Raw genomic sequence first — 21,507 nt, forward strand, 5'->3', positions numbered from 1 at the left:
GTGATCCTCCCACCCTTGTCTGCTCGGGTTAGAAGTATGTGCCACCAAACTCAGTTCCACTAACATTTAATGATTTGGAAAGTGGAAGGGTCTACATGAATTGAACTTATATAATTTTTAAATCAGGCAACACATATACCCTGACTGTCACTCCAAACATGCACAGCGCCTTCAGAAGTGTGGCATACTACATAATTCTAATTGTTAGCCTGGTCTTTTTTATATTGTTTAAAAAATAACCAGGAACCAGATGCTCAGAAAATAGATTAATGAGCACTTATAGTTACCAGATCTAGCATAGACTCTCAAGCCAGGACACTGTTATCAGGGGAAGATTCAGGAAAGATCCAGAAAAGTCCTCATGACATTAGGTACAAACATGGATCTCTCTGGATGAACGATCCAATGTACCTTCTATTTTAATAATGAAGCAGGTGCCAGGGTTGTGGCCTCTCACGGGGGTCTTCATTTGCCATAGATAACTGGGTAGTTTCTGTTTTGTTTGGGTGAATAAATATTTGAAGGCAGAAACTGTAGAAGGTTTTGCTGCTGTTATGATGTTATTGATACACGGCTGACACTGTTATGGTGGATACTAACAGGCTACATTATCTTTATGCCTCCGAGGTAACCCGAAGCAGCTGTCTATTGCCTTGGCACTACCTTACCCTGGAGCGTCTGCCCTGCCGGGGACTGTAACCCGAGCCAACTGCCTGCCTCATAGAGGCTTATTTAGCTACTGACTGCAGGAAAGGAAGGAAGAGTGTGAAATCCCCCAGGATGAACGCTTCCTTGCAGGGATAGATAGAGAGACCATCTTGGTGAGGATGGGCCGGCCATCTTCTCTTCAGGCATGGAAACGGTGACTCGAAGGCAACCCGGAAGATGACTTCCTTTTCTCTTTTGAACTCTGCCATGTATTGCTACAAGTCATGTCGGTGTGGAAAGAGAGGCTCACCAAAAGCCTGACGTTTTCATCTGGAAGGATGCACTCCTTTCCATGCTCGGCTCTGCTGGCTTGTTTTGGTAACACCAGAGAGAATGCTGCCTTTGAGCAGTCCAGCTCTGCTGATACTCACTCCACCATCTATGTCCAGCCCATTGCCAAAGCAGGCAGGCATCCAAGTCACCCCAAGGTAGAAGAAGAAAGCGCTCTGGAGAAAAGACGAGATTCTGGTATGCACTCAGAACGAAATGGTGGTGCCAATGGCAACAACAGCAAACACAACGTTGTCCAGCCCGCAGAGACCCTTGAGAATGTGCCCCGGTGCCTAAGTGATGAACCAGACCGTGAGGCAGTTTCTTTCCAGACATCCATCCCTAGACCATCAATTATTGACACACCGAAGGTGAGTGAGTTTTCCCAGTGCTGTTACAGATGGGGGGTTGTCGGGGAGCATTCTGTCATTTTGGGAACTCTCTGGCAAACATCCTTGTTTAAATTCATTACTGCATAAGACACAGGGAATTCTCACTCATGAGAGAAAGTGTGTGGAAAGGCTTTTAAATTCTCAGCCTGTTCTCTGAAGACGTAGGGAGAGAAATGATAGTGAGTCCAGAAGCTGCGACAGTGGCAAACTCAACTTTAATGAAGTGGTGTCTAAAGATGTCTCAGAACAAACAGTTTCTCCAGAGGGTATATGATGTATGCATATATATATCCACACACATGTAACACACACATACATATGCTTTTTAAAAAACTTATCTACGTTGGGCATGCCTTTAATATCAGCACTAGGGAGGCAGAGGCAGGCAGATCTCTGTCAATTAGAGACCAGCCTGGTCTACAGAGCGAGTTCCAAGACAGCCAGGACTACATGCAGAAAAACCCTGTCTTCAGAAACCAAAAACCAAATCAAATCAAACCACACAAACAAAAAACTGATCTATAACTTTATAGGTATTAAAACCCATATTACGACTATGGGATTTCAGAAATCGTCTTTAGTGGCTAGAATGTATTTTGTATGGAAAATTGGGAATGATGGGGAAAGTTGGAAATGTAAGCAGCCCTGTGTACACAGCAGACAGGAAGTGATGAAAATGACATTCATAAATTTCCAGGTGGTAGTGGCACACACCTTTAATCCTAGTGCTCAGGAGGCTGAGACAGGGATATCTCTGTGAATTTGAGGCCAGCTGGTCTACAGAGTGAGTTCCAGGACAGCCAAGGCTGCACAGAGAAACTCTGTCTCAAAAATAAAAACAAAACAACAAAAAAATCATAAATGGATGCGTCTATAACTTTGAAGATTGACTAACAGGAAGCAGAAAGGGCTTTGGGTGCCGGCCACACTACTCCCTAAGGCCCAGTCTTGAGTCGCTGTCTTTCCTTTTTTTGTCGTCCTTGAATTTTGATTTTTTGCGTGTTCTGATTTGGTTGTACACATGATATCATATTTCTTGGCAATCCCAATTAAGAGGGGTGGTTGAGAAAGAGTTTCCTAAGGGGTATATTCCCAAAGATGTTATTTAAGTATTTTGTTGTTGTTGATAATTTCTTGCCCAGTTAATTTAGGACCAGGCTTTTAAGAGCTGCAAAAGTTTTGAGTATTCATTAGTTAGATGTTCTGATTTAAAACTGTTTTTTTTTTCTCAGCCAGTTTAACAAATAATAGTTTTTTGGTCTGATTTTCTGACTTGGTCTAGAGTCTTTTTAGAAACTGTAACTTGTCTAACAGCAAAGATAAAGTTAAAACATAAAATATGGCTCTAATGGACAGCCTACGGCAGTGGTTCTCAACCTTCCTAATGCCGAAACCCTTTAGTCCAGTTCCTCATGTTGTGGTGACCCCAGCCACAAAATTATTTTTATTGCCACTTCATAAACCTAATTTTGCTACGGTTATGAATTGTGGTGAATGTAAATATCTGGTTTTTGATGGTCTTAGATGACCCCTGTGAAATGGTCAGTGGACCCTGCAAAGGGGTTGCTACCCCACAGGTTAGGACTACTGTCTATAGCTTTGTATTAAGGGAGTGAACAGAGATCTGAGGGCATGGTTTGGTAGTAGAGCGCTGGCTTCATGTGCTCCAGGCCATGAGCTCCATCTCTAGAACTGCACAGGAACAAAACAGACGATTAAGTTGAACTCCATTGTTTGGATTCTTCTGTTCTGAAATTGGGCAGAAGGTTTCACCAAACCCTGTCTAACAGCAGTGATTTTCTTTTTGTTAACATCACTAAGTCAACCCCCTAAAAAAAAACCCAACATACTTGTTTAGTTTTCTGTGCATACCCATGTATAGATTGAGATATCTGTAGTGGATCTGGGTACACATCAGGGCAAAGTTCACATCAGCTACCTGTTCAAGGGATGAATACAGCACTGCCTGGATGAGCTAGAAGCATACATTCTGTTTGGGAAGGGAGTGCAGCAACCCAGCATCCACCCTCCATTGCTGAGTTAGTAGCAAAGACAAAGGGTTGATCTGATTTTCTGTGTTCGTGGTTTCTGTGACCCAGGGGGCTGACCCACATTTCACAAGAGGCGATGGAGCACAGTGGGAGTCAGTTCTCTACTTCTTCATGTGGGTCCCAGAAATCAAACTCAGGTCATCAGGCTTGATGGCAAGTGTCTTCACTCACTGAGCCATGTTGCCTGCATGAGCCTTAGAAATTTCAAAGGCACAATAAGGGAAGGACGTTGTGATAAAGGAGTCAGGTGAGCAAGACTACTTATTTATAGGAATTGAATGCAGCATGGAGTAGGTCTATCAGAGTGACCAAAAATGAGGCTGCACGTTGTAGAAATGCCTGGAAAGGTACGCGAGGCCCAAAAAGGGGTACCTGGGATGCTACGGTGAGAGAAGTAAGTGGAAGTGGGAGCTCTGGGAATCTTGTGAAGAGCTAAGTCATGTACGGTTTCATCAGCTGTGAGACAGAAAAGTGATGTAAGGAAAACGCCATAAAATTGAGGGCCACAGCATGTGATAAGAGGGCATTCCATGGGCAAGGCGATTGGGCATCTGTTGTGGAATATTAGTTAAAGATGTGTTACATTCACAGTTATGCTGTGGAACATTTGTTTAACGATGCGAAGATGTTTTGCATTGTTTTATGTTGCATTTGTTTATCTCTGTGAAGCTGTGTTACTTTGTCTAAAACACCTGGTTGGTCTAATAACGAGCGGAATGGCCAATAGCTAAGTAGGAGAGAGAATTAGGTGGTGCTGGCAGGTAGAGAGAATAAATAGGAGAAAAGGAGGAGAGCTAGGAGCAAGCAAAGGGGAAAGAGAGGAGGATACCGGGGGCCAGCCACCCAGCCATACAACCAGCCATGGAGTAAGAAGGGAAGAAAGGCATGTAGAGTAAAGAAAGGTAACAAGCCCAGAGGCAACATGTAGAAGAGGAGAAATGGGTTAACTTAAGTTAGAAAAGCCGGCTAGTAACAAGCCAAGCTAAGGCTGGACATTGCATAAGTAAGACTAAGTCTCCGTGCATTTATTTGGGAGCTTGGCGGCGGGCCCTCAAAGGGGTAAAAACAAACAAACAAACAAAAAACAGCTGCCAAGGACAGGTATCTATTGTAGTTCCAAAGTCGAGAGCTCACTGATACAGAGCACCTGCAGCCTGCCTGCCTTTCTTCTCCACACATTACACATTACACGGAGGCTCTCAGCTAACCATTAGTGAGGTGTTACAGTCTCATGGGGCTCAGTTTTCCGAGGAAGACATTGGCATTTTCCCAAGGCCACAGAGGGAGGAAGTAGCAGGCTCAGGATTAGAGTCTAGTTCTCTCTGACTCCGAAGTCCTCCCTTTGAAATAGCATGTGCCTCTATTACTAATTACATAGTGCTTGAGGACTTAGAACCAAACAGCCCTATATAAGCCTTTTCAATTTTTAAAGTCCACCTACATACATATGGTGTGTATTTATGGAGATGTACAGTATATATACATCTATCAGTGGGGCTGTGGCCTTGGGTCCAATCCCTAGCACTGTAATATGTATCTATAAATGTATACATACATATGATTATAATTATTAGATTTAAAAATTAATTTGCATAGCCTTTTCTGGTGTGTAACACTATGGAAAGGGATATTTTTAATTTCTGTCAGTGACAAAGCTTTGCTGGTGGCTATGGGGGAACTTCTGATTAAAAGTGCCAGAGGCGTTTTTGTTGTTATCTGAAGAGTCTTCAGTGACTCTATTCCCCTAGGTGGATGATGAATGGGCTAGCTTTATTACAATCTTGCCTGGTGGCAGATGTATTTCCCCTTCAGGTGAACTGATCCTCTTAATGGAAGTTGCTTTCTTTGGTAGCCTTAGAATATAACAATATCAAATAAGGACAAACACTGCTCTTGGCCATTTTGTGACCAGAGGAGAAGGAGGGTCATTTAAGTTTGAAACAGCATCTATTCTAAGAGGAACAGCTGGGAGTAATGAAATAATGAACTAAGAAGAAATGAAAGGGTTTTCTTGGGGTAAAGAAAGGCATATGTATTTGTCCTGAAAAAGCAATGTCGGGCCAGAGAGGCGGCTGAGCGGTAAAGGCATATGTTGCACAGGGCTGACAACCTGAGTTCGTCCCCTGCATCGCGTGCACAGACAAAAATCTAGGTTTTTTTTTTTAATTTAAAAAGCTATCTTCAACATTTTTTCCTTCTTCCTTACCTTTATTTTTGATAGAGTCTTACTATTTAGCTCTGGCTGGCCCAGAACTCAATATGTAGACCAGAATGACTTTGAACTCATAGACATCTACCTGCCTTTGCCTCTCCAGTGCTGGAGTTAAAGGCATGCAGCCACATGCTTGATTTCAGCATTTGTGTGTGTGTGTATGTGTGTGTGTGTGTGTGTGTGTATGTGTGTGTGTGTGTAGGTGTGTGTGTGTGTGTGTGTGTGTGCATGTGTTCGTTCCTGTTTCATGCTTTAAATCAAGGTAAAAAGCTTAGAATTGGAATATGTCTTACAGTTTTGGGTACCTTTGAATTACCATTTTTCCCTTGGTAGTAGTCTGACTTCTAGGAGAAGGATCTCATAACTGGTAGAACCATGCAGATCATAGAGTACAGAAAGGCTTCTGTTTATTGCTTTAGCTGGAAGTTGCTGTGGTATTCCTCTGTGTGAAGACAGCACTGGCCTGGGAGCTGTGTGTGAACGGATAGCCCAGTAAGTCATTTGCATTCTAGGGGGAGAGACAACGTAGAGGCAGGCAATATCAGTAGAGTGGGAGAAATCTTAAGCTGTAGATGTCTTACAAGCTCAGGAGGGGGCTCCCTGAAAAGACAGGCCTTGGGAAAATGGGGACAGTTGGTAGACAATTGAGAGAAGGGCTTCCAATCCATACCGTACCCTTCCTAGGTGGCTGGAGCCGCTTCATTCTGCTGTAGCTCGGTACTATAGGTAGAAGTACAGAGTAAGCAAAGCAACACACCAGCGAGAGCTTATGCTGGAGAGGAACACTCCTCCATTGCTGGTGTGAGTGCAAACTCCTACAGCCACTTTGGAAATCGGTGTGGTGGTTTCTCAGAAAACTGGGAATCGATCTACCTCAAGACCCAGCAATACCACTCTTGGGCCTATACCCAAAGGATGCACACTCATACCACAAGGACATTTGCTCAGCTGTGTTCATAGAAGCATTATTTGTAACCTAGATGCCCCTCAGGCAAAGAATGGATAAAGAAAATGTGGTGCATTTATACAATGGAGTACTTACTACACAGCAGTAAAAAGCAATGGCATCTTGAAATTTGCATGCAGATGGATGGAACTAGTAAAAACCTTCCCGAGTGAGGTAACCCAGACCCAGATAGACAAACATGGCATGTACTCACTCATAAGTGGATATTAGACGTAAAGCAAAGGATAACCAGTCTATACTCCACGACCCCAGAGAATCTAGGTAACAAAGAGAACCCTAAGAGAAACATACATGGATCCCCCTAGGAAGGGGAAACAGAAGAGACCTCCTGAGAAAATTGAGGGGGGAATAAGGGAGGGTAGAAGGGAAGGAGGAGGGGTAAGGGGAGGGGAGGAGAACCTAAGGGAACAGGATGCTTAAGAAGGGGTAAGGACTGAGGGAGAGAAAGGAAAGAGATATCTTGATTGAAGGAGCCATTAAAGGGCTAATGAGAAACATGGCACTGGGTAAATTCCCAGGAATCCACAAGGATAACCCCAGTTAAGACTCTAAGCAACAGTGGAGAGGACGCCTAAACTAGCCTTGCCCTGTAATCAGATTGATTACTACCTTAATTGTCATAAAACCTCAACCAGCAACTGATGGAAGCAGATACAGAGATCTACAGTGAAGCACTGGACTGAGCTACCAGAGACCAGTGCAAGAGAGGGAGAGGCAATAATATGAGCAAAGGGGTCAAGACTATGATGGGGACACCTACAGAAACAGCTGACCTGAGCTAGTGGGAGCTCACTGACTCTAGACTGATAGCAAGGAACCTGCATAGGACCAAACTAGGCCCACTGAATGTGGGGAACAGTTGTGAGGCTTGGGCAGTCTGTGGGGCCACTGGCAGTGGGACCAGGATTTATTCCTAGTGCTTGAACTGGCTTCTAGGAGCACATTCTCTTTGGAGGGATGCCTTGTTTAGCTTAGATATAGGTGGGAGTGTTGGTGGAGGCTGCTTGTTAGTTTCCCAACTGCCCTGACTCAAAATAATAATACAGATACTATATTATTTGTAATACTGTTTGGCTAATAGCTTAAGCATATTTTTAACTAGCTCTAAACTAACCCATCTCCATTAATCTGTGTATCACCACATGGCTGTGGCTTACTGGGTAAAGTTTCATTCTGCGTCTGTCTCCAGTGGGGCTACGTGAATTTTCATTGACTCTGCCTTCTTTCCTCTTCTATCTGCTTGGAATTTCCACCCAACACCAGGGGAGGGCCTTAGTCTTGCCTCAAACTGAAGTGTCAGACTTTGTTGACTCCCCATGGGAAGCCTTACCTTCTCTGAGGAGTTGATGGGAGCTAGGGGGAAGGGTGGGGCAGGAGGAGGGGAGGGAATGGGAATGGGCATGTAAATATGTTATAGCTATGTAAAATGAGAAAAGATTATATTAAAAAATTCTTAATAAAAAAATGGAAAAAAAGAAGAAAGTAAAATGAAGGATCCATGCGGACTAAAGTCTTTAGAGTGCTTTCCAGTTGGGGAAAGCTTTTGGTTTTGTTTGTTTGTTTGTTTGTTTTTCAATATTTTTATCTCATTCTTGCTCCATGTGGGGGGTAACCAGTCTGACACAGGAAGAGAGAATAATTGTGGCTAGGGAAATCATGCTTGGGTGTATTATAACTAAAAACGTCCATTATGTGAAAATGAAGGGAAACACTTTAGAAGGACAGTTGCATTTTGGAACAAGCTGGTTTTGCAGTTGAATGCAGCACAGCCGCAAGCCATCTCTGCGGCCTCAGTGGCCTGCGTAAAGATGCAGACTCAGGCAGGCACTGTTTTTTCAGGGTATAGACCTTGGCTTTGCTGTCTCTGAGACAGCTATCTTCTTCCTTCATCATCTTTCTCTAAAATACAGTCTTACACTCTTGATACAAATTTTTAAGAGTCAAATGTATAAATTAGAATGCCTATGTAGTCATGGATTTTGAGAATTAACTCTCAGGGTTGGAGAGACCATGCCGTATGTTCTCTCCATTAAAAAATCCCAAGCAGGAACTGGGGAATCCCTTAGTTGGTAAAGTTGCGTAAAAGCATGAGGAGCTGAGTTTATTCCCCAGGAGCTACATAAAGAAGCCAGGCATGGTGGTGCACTCTTATAAACAGGGTGATGGGGAGGGAGAGACAGATAGGTTCCTGGGACTCATTGGTCAGCCAGTTGATGTAATAATCAAGCTCCAGGATAGTGAGAAACCTGTCACAAAAAGAACTCTAGATGTCTCGGAATGATGCCTGATTGGAATGACTTCTGTCTTCCACATACATTCTCACATACATGTACATGTCTGCATGCACACATGCAACCACATGTGTAGAAACACACAAACTTATAAGTAAAGATGAAATTGGCATGTAGGCATGTCTGTAGACTATTTTCTTTTTGCTAATTGAAGTAGGAGGGTTCAGCCTGCTATGGGCAGTACAGTCCCTGATCAGGTGGGCCTGGGCTATATTAGAAAGGTAGCTGGGGCTGGAGAGATGGCTCAGCAGTTAAGCACACTGACTGTTTTTCCAGAGTACCCAGAGTCAATTCCCAGCACCCACATGGCAGCTCACAGCTGTCTGCAACCCAAGTTCCAGGGATCTGACACCCTCACACCAATGCACAAAAAATAAATAAATAGTTTTTTGTTGTTGTTGTTTTTTTTCGAGACAGGGTTTCCCTGTAGTTTCTAGAGCCTGTCCTGGAACTAGTTCTTGTAGACCAGGCTGGCCTCGAACTCAGAGATCCGCCTGTCTCTGCCTCCTGAGTGCTGGGATTAAAGGCATGCACCACCACCGCCCGGCAATAAATAGTTTTTTAAAAAGGAGAGAGGTAGAAAGGTAGCTGAATGTGAGCCTGGAAGAAAGCCAGTAAGTGGTGTTTTTCATGATCTCTATTTCAGGTCTGCCTTGAGTTCTTGCCCTGACTGTCCTCAGTGATGGACTGACACAGGGAAGTACAAGTTGAAACACATCCTTTTCTCCCCTGCTTGCTTTGGTTAGAGTCTTTTATCCCAGCAACAAAATGTAACAAAAGCAATAAAACTGGGAGAAATTCTGTAAGCTCCCTACTCATCTTTTTGGTACAAATTAAATTCCATGGATTCTTTTTAGAATGAGAGCACTGTTTCCCCCCATTAGACCTGACGTTCGAATACAACAGAACTTTGGCTAGCTGTAAAACAACAGATGCCCTATCAGAGATGTTTCCTGCTGAACAGATGACATAACCTTTATAAGTGTTTGAGTTTGCATACTGAGTCATAGGCTTCATGTGGCATTTTTAGTGCACATATGTGTCGTGATGCTTTCTTCTTACTCGCTCTTTTTCCCAGCCTCTCTATACCACTCATGCTGGCTCCTTTCTTCTCCCGAATTAAGCCGTTTTCTGCTTTCATGTTGCATGTATTTCATTGCTCTATTTTTATTTTTTCCCTTCTCCTTCCTTCTTATTTTACTTAAATAAATATTTTATTAATTCTTTTAGAATTTCATATAATGTACTTTGATCATATTCATCCCCCAATCCTCCCCCAACTCCAACCAAGATCCACTCCCATTTCTTCCCAACTTCATGTAAACAAATTTGAAAACTTCAGTTTGTGTCGCCCATGTTCTTCTGGATGAGGGGCATGGGGCATGGTGCACCTCCCAGGAGCCACCCTTACAAAAACCCAACTCACCTTTCTTCACAAACTATGAATTGTCCATAGCTCAGGTAGGGGTGAGGCTTACAAACCCCTTCCATCTCCATCCTAGGCTTCCAAACTCCATCCTAGAATGTTGACTGGCTTGATCTTGTGCGAGTCTTGGGCAGACAACCGCAGCTGCTGTAAGTTCATGAGTGCAGTGGTCTTTCCTTCTTCTTTTTCTTCTCTCCACCTTCCTTTAAGGCCTCTTCTCCTCTCACATTCACCTTTCTTTCATATTGCACACACACTCACACACACACATACACACACACAGGCACACTTAAATCTGAAGTCTGCCTATGAAAGCAAACATGTGATACTTGTCTTGTGGATCTTACGTAGTTTGCTTAATAGAAAATGATTTCCAGTTCTATTCACTTTGCTGCACATGTCAGATTTTGTTCTTCATGTCTGATAAAAGTCCACGGTGTATACATATAACCACGCTTTCTTATCCACCCACTTGTTGATAGACATTTCATCTGGTTCCTTTTATTAGCTGTTGTGGATATGCTGTGCAGCAGTAAACATGGGTATGGAAATGTCTGTGTGCTCTGTTGACTTAGTGGCTTTTAGACATTCTATCCAGGAGTATTATAGCTGGATCATATGGTAGACTTGTTTATAATTTTCTGAGGAACCTGCACAGTGATTCCATAGTGGCTGCATAAGCTTCCATTCCCACCAACAGCATATCAGGCTTCCTCTTTCTTCTCCATCCTTGCCAGTACTGTCACTTGTCTTGGTGATAGCCTGTTGTCTTGGTGGTAGCCATTCTGACTGTAGTGAGATGGAAGCTCAAAGCAGTTCTAATGTGCATTCCTTGGTGGCTAAGGATGTCGAACACTGTTCCAAGCACTTCGTTTTCATTGTATTTTTCTTTAAAAACTGTCTCCTCAGCTCATTAGCCAATTTATTGATTGGATGCTTTGGATTTGGGGGCTTAATTTTTATGATTATTTATATGTTCTATATATTAATCCTCTTGACATAATTTTTAACTCAAAAGCAAATTGCAGACTCATGCAATTACTGTTAGTTGTCTAGGTCCATTTTATGCTCCTGAGCGAAACCACCATCTTTACTTCCTTAGACGAAGAGGATGTCTGAATGATGAGGAGCAAATCCCGCCCCTTTCCATTTAGGCACTGGTAATGCTTCAGGACAGGTTTCTACCATCAAAAGATGTCAAGCGTAGTGCAGGATTCTGTATGATATACCTGTCCACTCAGCCAGGAATTTTCCAAGACAGATATTCAGTTGCATTCGAACTGGAAAAAGAGAGAAGCAGCTTCTTGGCTACTCTGAGATGGAAAACGAATGGTCCTCGTAAAACCATGGAGTTTATAGTGTGCAGCTTTGGCTCCTGGAACTTGTCTATAAAAGACTCTAGAAGACAGAAAATATGTAGAACTCTCAGACGCTTTAGAGCTGAAGGGAATACAAATTCCAAACTAAGGAATAAGAGACAAGTGCGTAATTTAATAAAAATTGGAATTCTTGCTTTTAAGTGAGGTAGCCATTCCTTTAAAATCCAGTTGAAAATGACACCTAATTAAGCAGATTGTTATGTCAGCGTAAGAGCGCCCCCTGTCTGAGCAGTACCGATTTCCAGTTAGAGAGGGAAGAATCTAATGACCCCTTTGTGACTCATTTGTACTCTTATTTTTCTTTTCTTAAGCCAGGGTCTTGTGCAGCCTCATGCTGCTCCTGAACTCATTAAGTAGCCATGAACAACCTTGAACTCCTGGTTCTGCTGCCTCCACCTGTAGAGTACTGAGATTCTAGTTCTGTGTTGCCAAACCAAGTTTGTGAGGCACGATGACTGACAGGCCTTTATGTATGCTGGGCAAGGGCACTACCAACTGAACCATAACCTTGGCATCCCCAACCCCAAGTTTTACAGAGTGCATAAAAGGCAACACTGTGCTTTTTTTTTTTTTAAATAGACAATACTCTTGACCAGACCTACTTGACTATCTGACCCAGACCTACTGAGGAGATTCTAATTGACAAGACCCGTCTCCCCAAGAATATCTGTATCTGTCTAGTAGGAATTTCTGTCTTTTAGATTATGTAACCTGGAGTCATGTGTTAGCCAAAACAGTTTTCATTCCACTGTTACACTTGCTGAATATGCTGGAAAGTTGAACATGTCTTATGCTCCAGGAACCACAGGGCCTAGCTGAATGAATGTGCTGTATCAATCATGGGAAACTGGAGAGGATTTTTTCCAGCTAAGGACTCTGTTAACCTGATCTGAACAGTTGTTCATTTTCCACCCGTCTTCTTCCTTTCCAAAGAAAACATAACTCAGTGACTTAACACTTTTTCCACCATGTGCTTGACACACTTGGTTTTATAATTCTGCACTGGGGGCAGTGAAAGGTTGGAGAGCGAAGGCAATTAGAGGAAGGGGAAGCCTCCACTGGAGCCATTGAGCTGGAGAGAGGGGCGTGGACAGACTCATTCTGGAAAGCCGGTGTTTGTCTGTCATGCTGCGTTAAACGGAAAATGACAGCTTGGTTGGAACCCAAGTTCTAGGTGTGATTTGATTGTCTGTTAGCCAGGCACTGAGCTGTTTGAGGGACACGAGAACAAAAGGCAGGAGTGTTTTTACCAGTTTCTCTCATAATTCGGGACTTTTGACATTTTGATATTTTTCTTGATTTGTAGAGAGCTTAATGTCCATAAAATATTTTTAGCTAATATGATTGAAGTATGAAATATATAATCTTTTTTTAAAAAAGATTTATTTATTTATTATGTATACAGTATTCTCAGTACTCTGCCTGCAGGCCAGAAGAGGGCACAGATCTCATTACAGATGGTTGTGAGCCACCATGTGGTTGCTGGGAATTGAACTCAGGACCTTTGGAAGAGCAGGTGGTGCTCTTAACCACTGAGCCACCTCCCCAGCTCCGAAATATATAATCTTGTACTCTCCTGGGCTACCTTCTAACACTGAAGGGCTAATCAAAGACTTCTGTATCATGGCTAAGCTTAAGGGGTATTGGCAATCAACATTCTGAACCCATAATTTCTGTAACTATCATTTAGCCCTGAAAGGTTTCCGTACCCTAATATTAAGTCTCTCCGCCGATGCAATAAATTGGATCAGGTAAAATTAAAAGTCCAGGCTTAATGAGTAAAACACTCCTGGAGGGTCTTCCGGCCCCCAGAGAGGAGATAGGGAGAAGAAACTGGAAAACCACATGGCAGGTCTAGAAGCCCACCAAGGATCATTCAGTGTATAGGGAGAGCCGTGATGTTTGCATCTGCCCTGAACATCTACAAAGGTTTGTTCTTGCCAGTATCCCCTAAAGAGTAAAATATAAAATGTGTGTGTGTGTGTGTGTGTGTGTGTGTGTGTGTGTGTGAAAAAGAAATATCTCTCTCTCATTTTTTCTTTATTCCTTGTTTATTTTTTCTTTTTCCATCTTCTCTTCCCTTCCTTTCTTTCTGTTTTCATTCTTTTCTTCTTTTCTTTCTATCTCCCCTCCCCAAATTTCATCTCTCTTTCTTTTGAGTCTGGCTATGTAACCCAGGCTGGCTGCAAACTTGCGATCCTCCTGTCTCAAACCCCAAAGTGCAAAGATTACAGGTATGTGCCATCATACTGGGCTTGCATAGCAGTTTACAGTGTATTCAGTAATAAGTAACCAATGATGATTTGAAATGATCTTTATGGGTCAATTGGGTAGATTATGTACAGATATTATGTGCATTATATAAAGTACTTGAGCATGTTTGGATCTTGGTGTCTAGAGGTCATCTTAGAATTCATTCTCACTGAATGATATCTGTATTAAGGAAAAAGTAGTTTGATTTAGCAAAAGCCACATAATTTTAAATAAAATAATCAGCATACTATTTCTTCTCTGCTCTTAGTAATTGGTGTCAAGTGTAACTGAGGTTTTAGAAGTCTGTGTTTGTTCCCAGGTCCATAGACTGAGGCGGGCAGCACTTGCTGTTAGGCATTAGCATGTCATGAAGAACAAAGTGCTGCTTTTACCTTTGGTTGATTTTGTTAGGACAGCAGCCAGGCAAACAGCAGCCACAATAAGACTGTAAGCAATCAAATGGCACTGAGCGCTTGTCCTGCAGCTTGGGGTGAAAGGCATTTATATGGTTGTAGGCACTTGTTTTTCCTTCCCACCCAGTGAATTTTCCTTGAACTTGAGTTTGAGTATATATCCCTGTCTTATTACAACAGTAAACCTCAGATTTATGATCCTTCTCTCTTTTTCCTTCTTCTTGTTTTGGTTAGTCTCAAAATTCATGTTTTCTTGAAATATTGAGAAGCCAGTTGCTACAACCAATTCTCCACTCTAGAAAGGCTTTCTGCCTTAATCCATATTCAGTTGCTACACATGACCATGTAAGTTGAGGAACTTATTTTAAAGTATTCATTTCTTACAGTTCTGGAGACTGGAAAGTCAATGGATGAGGGAATACATGGGTGACACCTTGCTCGCTGGTGGGGGACTTCTAGTTCTGAGTTGTGTGTCACATGGTAAGCAGAGCGCACACAAGTGCCTAGTTGGCTTTTCAAACAGCCCTACTCTGACAATAATCCATGACTATACCCACCCATAGATGTGTGGTTGGCAGAACCCTGATGGTGTGATCACTTCTCAGAGGTCTTACCTGGTTCCATTTCTCTTTGTGTTGTGCATGTGTAGTAGGAATGCATGTGTGTGTGTATGTTCGCATGTGGGGAAATGTGTGACAGCAGGCATCCTTGTCAATCACTTTCCACCTTATATGTCGGTACAGGGTTTCTCACACGAATCCAGATCACTGATTCAGCTGGTCTAGCTAGTCACCTTGCGCCAGGGATCCCCTGCATTTAACTCCCAAGTGCTGGAGATGCAAACTTTAGTCCTCATGCTCGAGGACAAGTTCTTCGTCCATCGAGCCGTTTCCATGGGCCCTGACCTCTTAATACCTCAGTTAATAACTGAGTTTTGGTGGCAACAGTCAAATCATAGCAGATCCTTTTGTTTTTCACTTTTACATGGTCTGAATAGCCCTGCTTTTACATGTCCCACCATTGGTCCCCAGCAAACCTTTTTTTTTGGCAAGTTTTAAAGACTCTCTGTTGAATGACCCAGTAAGAGGGCTTTGAACCCCTGGCTTATTTGCAGGAACACATGATTGACAAGTCTTTGGCCTTTTCTCTCCAGCATTTTATTAGCACTGATACCAGCTGTGGGGATTTTCATGAGTGTCAGGGATATGTTCCTAGGAGCCATCTCTTTGTAATTAATTGCTGAGTGAGTTCACAGTAAAAATGGCGTTACTTGGGTAGAACTCAGATCAGAAAAACAATTTCCACCCGGTCATTATTTTATCCATCCAGTACTTACTAAGAATGTATGACATGCTCTTTTGAATGACCACATAGTCTCACTGGCTTCTTTAATAGTTTATCATTTGTAACTCGGGATTTTCCCAAGAAACAGAACCAACAGGATATATGGGGTAGGTGTGTGTGTGTGTGTGTGTGTGTGTGTGTGTGTGTGTGTTTGTGCTTGTGTGTGTATATCACAAAGAGAAGGAGGTAGAGGTGTTTCAAAAGCTTGACTCACACACGTGCTTGGAGTGAAAAGGTCAAAATCTCCAGTGTGGTTCTGTTTCCTAGAACTGCCCAACCTTTGTTGTCTGAACACAGAGTGCTTTCTTCTCTTTTCAGAACCTCACTGATTGCTCTGAAGGCCTTTAATTGATTGGACGACATCCACTTTATTGATTTCAATTTTTCTCCAGTCAACTGATGGTAGATGTTACTCTCCTCTACAAATTACCTCCCTAACAATCCTAGATTACTGTGTGATTAAATACCTTGGTAGTATAGCCAGGCTAAGTTGACACCCAAGATTGCTATTATAAAGCACTTGATAGAGAAAAGACTCTTGGATTTTGGACCTAGAAAACCTGGGCTCTAGTCTCAAATTGCAAAGTGGTTCTCAAGACCATTTATTATGAAAACATTCGGAGCCTAGTTTTACTCTTTGGAAAGTTTTACTCTCGGGGGAAGGGGCAATAGAGAGGAAATTTCCATTCGGTTCTACAGTTCCGAATCTTTCAAGATAATTCAGTATCTTCAATGCTTTTCTTCCCCTCTTAAACAATGTGTGCCGCCTGTTGCAGACATGGTGCTAGGCGGTTGCAGCCATGTGAACAAGTGTTCGCTGGAGAGGAGCAGATGAGAAATGAGCGTATAGGTGGCTCCTAGAGGCAGCAGTCTTGAGGGAATTGATGCAGAAGGCTGACGCTGAGGATGGGGATGTGGCTGGCATTGCTGTCAACGAGCATCGGCTTGGAGGATCTGCCAGCTGCTCCTGATTCTGCTACTGACAGCTCTTCTCTCTGAGCCCCAAGCCTGATCTGTTGCCGCTTTGATGAGTGACTTTCTTCTCTAGGGTTTCTCCAAAACCCCTGAATCGTGTTAAGCTTAGCTTAGAGGTAAGTTGGTGTTAAACAGAGAAGGTTAGAGAAGGTCAAGCCACAAAGTCTGTACATTTGCTGACTTGGTTCAGATGGGTTGATTTCCTTTGAAGTAGGCATTTTCCTTCCCTTGGCAGTGAGAATGTTGTCAGATATATTAAACTGTCACCAAACTGGCCCTGAATCCGTGCCTGGCCTCAGAGCAGACGCTATCTGAAATCTGTAGCTAGGGATCAAATCCAAGCCTTTGTGTTAAGAAACATTTCTCATGCTCCCCAGGTCTGTGTTTTATCTTGGCTGAGGAATTTTGAACAAGAGGAAGCTGGTGAATTTTCAGGATATGGTAGGTTGCTGTAAGAGAAATGAATTGCCCGTCTGGTTACAGACACACAGCAGTTATGGTGTCAGGCAAAACTCACTTGTGTCTCAATGAAGTATGATTGTTATTTCATGATAAGAAATTAAATTATACAACTATTACTTGGTTGTTAAAATGCCCAGTGTTAGAGTGGGCTTTTCAGTGGCTTCTCACAGTGGCCCCAAGATGGCATCCAAGGGTCTTTCTGTTCTGCTACAGATTCAACTGCTTTTAGAGGTTGGCTCTCTTTAACATGTGTATGCATGCAGAGCTCAACCTGTGCATATATACATGTGTGTGCTCATATAGTTGAGTATGCACATGCTGTCTCTATGTATATAAACTGGGATCTGTTATTACCTTTTTTTAAAACCACCTTTATGATAAAGTACACTTAGCGATTGAATTAGATGCTTTACAGTGTGATTAACTTTGTGCTTCTGGGGGTACTTATGCTCTTAAAATTGTAAGTTTCCCATCCATAACATTTTTGGTATATAATATTCTGTTTGCACGGCTAAGTTTTCTCTCATATGTGAAATACATATGTGTGTGTGTGTGTGTGTGTGTGTGTGTGTAGAACAATGAAGTAGAAAGAGGACTCTGAGAAGGGATAGAGTTCTAAAGAGGATGAGAGAGTGGGGAGAAAGAAAAAGAGTAATGGAATATATATGTTCTGAAAACAGACAGGGCAGCTACTTGGAGGAAAGGGACCAGCAAGGGGTGTGTGTGTGACGTGTATGGGGGAGGGCAAATAAGAACAAATACATAAACTTATATGTATGGAACGGTCACAATTAAATCCATTTGTTTTTATGCTAATCAAAAAATTAATACAATGCGAGAGTGAGACTGGAAAGACCACTCAGTGGATGAAGTGCGTGTTGCAAAAAGCATGAGGACCTGAATCTGAATCCCCAGAACCCACATAAAAGCTGGGCATGGCAATGTGTGCCTGTAGCCCCAGTTCTGGGGAGAGGGGTTGGAGACAGGTGAATTCCTGGAGCTTTATGGCCAGCTGTTCTTGCAGGTAAGCTCCATATTCAGAGAGAGACCTTGTCTGAGAAGATGAGCTAGGGAGGAATTGAGGAAGACGCTTGACATCAACCTCTGACCTTTTCCATATGCCCATATATGTGAGCATACCTGTGTACACGTATACACATATGCATATACCACATACCCGTGTGCACATACACATACATGCCAGATATTGCCAAGCATATTGGTCAGATCCTACATGATAATATAGATCAGAGCACAAATTTCCTTCCATTGGTATTGATTGTATCTTATACCCAAACTCTTCTTATTGGCAGGCAATAGTTACGAAAACAGTATGGTTCTATCTGTTCAAAGTCTTTGAGAAACACTAACACTTTAGTCTGCATTTGTTTTTAGTTATTTTGCTTTTTTTTTCTTGATAGGTCTTGCTGTATAGCCCACACTGGCATGAAATTCACAATCCTCCTGCCTCAACCTCCTACATGGTGGAATTACAGGTATGTATCAGCACTCTAGGCCTTGGTTTATACTTTCTGGCAGATCAGAGCACCGTAGGAACTTTTGAGCATAAAGGATGCAAAGCTGGGTCCTCGCAGGGACCCCTTTCTTTCTTCTCTCAGCTGAATGAATGTGAGCACTGCCTTCAAGCAGCTGAGCAAGGAACACAGTGGATAAGGCTCTGAAGCCATCTGGATGAGACAGGAAGGAGGTCGTAACCCCCCCTTTTTCCCTTAGGTTGTCACAAAAACAGGAAAGATAGATGTCCAGCTGTTCAGAGCGAAGCAGTGGTCAGTCTCTCTACAAAAGCCCCATGCCCGTGTAATGGGATGGCAGGAAGCTGCAGGCTAGGAGTCATATCTGTCTGTCCTCACTTAGCAAGGCTTACAGAAGGAACTAGTTCCAAAAACATTGGGAATCCAGAGTGAGAGACTGTGGCCAATCTTCTGTCTGATGGCCTTCATGATTTCTGTAAGTTTTTTGTTCTTCCAGCAGCTGGGGAAGCTCTCCAGCTCTGCTAACTACTTTTGATTTTGACTGTCTTTGAAAACAGATGTGGGGTTCAGGGTAGGCTTAGAATTCAGTCTGGGTGACTTATAACCCTCTCCCAAGAATGCCTCATCTTTGTCCTCTTGTCTCTTCAGCTCTAAGAGCCCTAGGCCAAGGCATAAGATAGCCAGGACTAAATCTGTAAGTAGTTGGTCATGATCTAGAGGACTGGGGATACCCTAGGATTTCTTACACTCTCCCAAAGAACCTCACATACAAGGTCACTTCCGCACCCTGCTCTCTGGAGCTCCGTCCAATGTTGGGTATTCCTCATCGATCGCACTTCCCAGCCTTGGCTGCTCACCTCCTTAAGGTGTGGAGGGGAACAGCTGTGATGTCAGAGTGTGCTCAGTGGGTTGATGCAGGACTAGAGTCCTGTGTAGCAGAAATTATCCAAACACTGAAGGGTTTCCCAAATATGTCTCCTAGCCTTCAGGGCTGAAGGAAGTCCTTTAGAAAGTCACATCTCAGGGTTTGTTTTGGAGCATCCTCTTGTTTGGGAAGGCTGGGTGGGTTCTTTGTGTTTGGATTCCCTCTCTCTCCAGGGACATTAGTGCAGAAGGGAGGGAGCAGATGTTGTAAGGACCTTCCTTCCGTACAGCTGGTGCCAGTATCCTCTTCCTCCCTCTCATTACCTAGTGGATGCCAGCAGTATGTGGAACCTTCCCAGATGTGCTGGCATAGAGATGATGCTGGAGGCAAACCTACAGGGACTATCTACAGAACTCGAGTAGGAACGGCAAAGCTGAGTCTAAGCCTCCTTCCCGTGCCATCCTGATGGCACATCGTACCCTGTGGGTCTTCTTGTGCACATTCAGGTCCTCCTCCACCTTCAGGTCCTACTTCTTCCTGTCACCCGCCTCCCCTGAGAGCCATTCTTCGGCCACCCTCCCTGGCAAGTGTACATACTGTCGTGTGTGGTCTGTCAGAAGCACAGTGCTGAGAACTAAGGCACAAATCTGGCGATTTTGGCCATGGAACTTCTGGGTCTCAAGTTACTGCTGCCTGGAGGACCAGTCTCCAGTAACACAGGGCTTTGACAGGAATCCACGGAATTGGCCAGGCTAAACTTTTCTATCTGAGGGCTGTTGGGGAAAAAGGCACTCACAAACTCTCTTCATGGTTTCCTTCTTTACTCGCTTTCTTCCCCATCTCATGTTGTTTTATAGCTTTTATCTTCCTTCAGAATCTTCCAGGTGGTATAGGAGTCAAAACAGTTGCGTTCCATTTCTCAAGTGAATGGTTATAGGGAAAAACATGTTTTTCATCTCCCTCCCATGATTAAACATTTTATGTGTTACAGGTGAAAAACAAATTATCCCAAGAACCCATGTACATTCATACTCACACAACTTGTTATAGATTGACTGTGTAGCTAGCAAGGTGTTTTTGTCAGGTCTTTTACTAGCAGGCTGCATTTTCCAGTTACAAAGAAAGGGTCAATTACTTTAATACTTACCTGAAAGGTAATCTTATAAGGAATCTTAGAGAAATCACAAACATAAACTTTTATATATGAGAATCAGTCTGTTCTACCTTTAATCTTTAGGGTACATATCCATTCATTAATAGTTTTTATATCAGGAGATTGAAGACAAATAGATATAAGGAATTAATCATCACCTTTGGTCATCAGCCAGTCCTAGCAAGGAGAGTACGTCAGTCAGTAATAACTGGGCTACTTTGTTCTTGTTCCCTGACCTTAAAGAGTTCTAAAACTTTAGATTGTCTTCTTGGGTTTTTCACCTCAAAGTTATCTAACAACAACACTCTTAGTCTAACTGTGTTACTTACAGAGCTTTGTTTCAGCTGCGATGCACTGAGACCTGCAAACACATCTCCCAACATTAAGGTTCAAAGAATTTAAACTGGCTGGGCTATTGGGACTCGATTGTTAGTCATTAACTTGAGCTACAGTCCATGCAGCTCCTTAGGTGAGACTCGCAGACCCTGGCTGTGAAACGTGTCTTTGTATTTATTTTTATTCATCACAACTCTGTATGACTTGCTGTTATTTTATTATCAAATTAGACACTACATCTTAGGGAGGGGTCATCTTCTTGACAATCCACAGATAAAAATGCCCAGTAGAACAGGATGTTTCCAAGAGATAAACACACTATATTTCCGGCAGCGGAAGTCTTCCCACATCTACTCGTGCCATGCTAGATACCAGAGAAAGAGAGCCACAGCAAACATGTAAAGTCACAGCAGAAGCAAAAGACATTCTGGGGTCTGCAGTCCTATGGCCTTGCCTAAACAAGACCTATCAGAGGAGTCCCTTCTGTTGGGCTGACACCGGGAACTTCAACTGCAGC

At 43.0% G+C, this 21,507-nt stretch overlaps 1 protein-coding gene across 1 annotated transcript in view; it reads left to right on the forward strand.

Moving 5' to 3' along the window:
- The first annotated feature begins 932 nt into the window (after positions 1 to 932).
- Fam107b (family with sequence similarity 107 member B) overlaps positions 933 to 21,507 on the forward strand; it is a 218,115-nt gene continuing 197,540 nt past the window's right edge. The window contains exon 1 of the mRNA XM_038333378.1: positions 933 to 1,349. Within this exon, the coding sequence (XP_038189306.1) occupies positions 933 to 1,349 (417 nt within the window). The remainder of the gene's footprint in view (positions 1,350 to 21,507) is intronic.

Source organism: Arvicola amphibius, chromosome 6 (assembly GCF_903992535.2).
Source record: "Arvicola amphibius chromosome 6, mArvAmp1.2, whole genome shotgun sequence".
Taxonomy (NCBI): Eukaryota; Metazoa; Chordata; class Mammalia; order Rodentia; family Cricetidae; genus Arvicola; species Arvicola amphibius.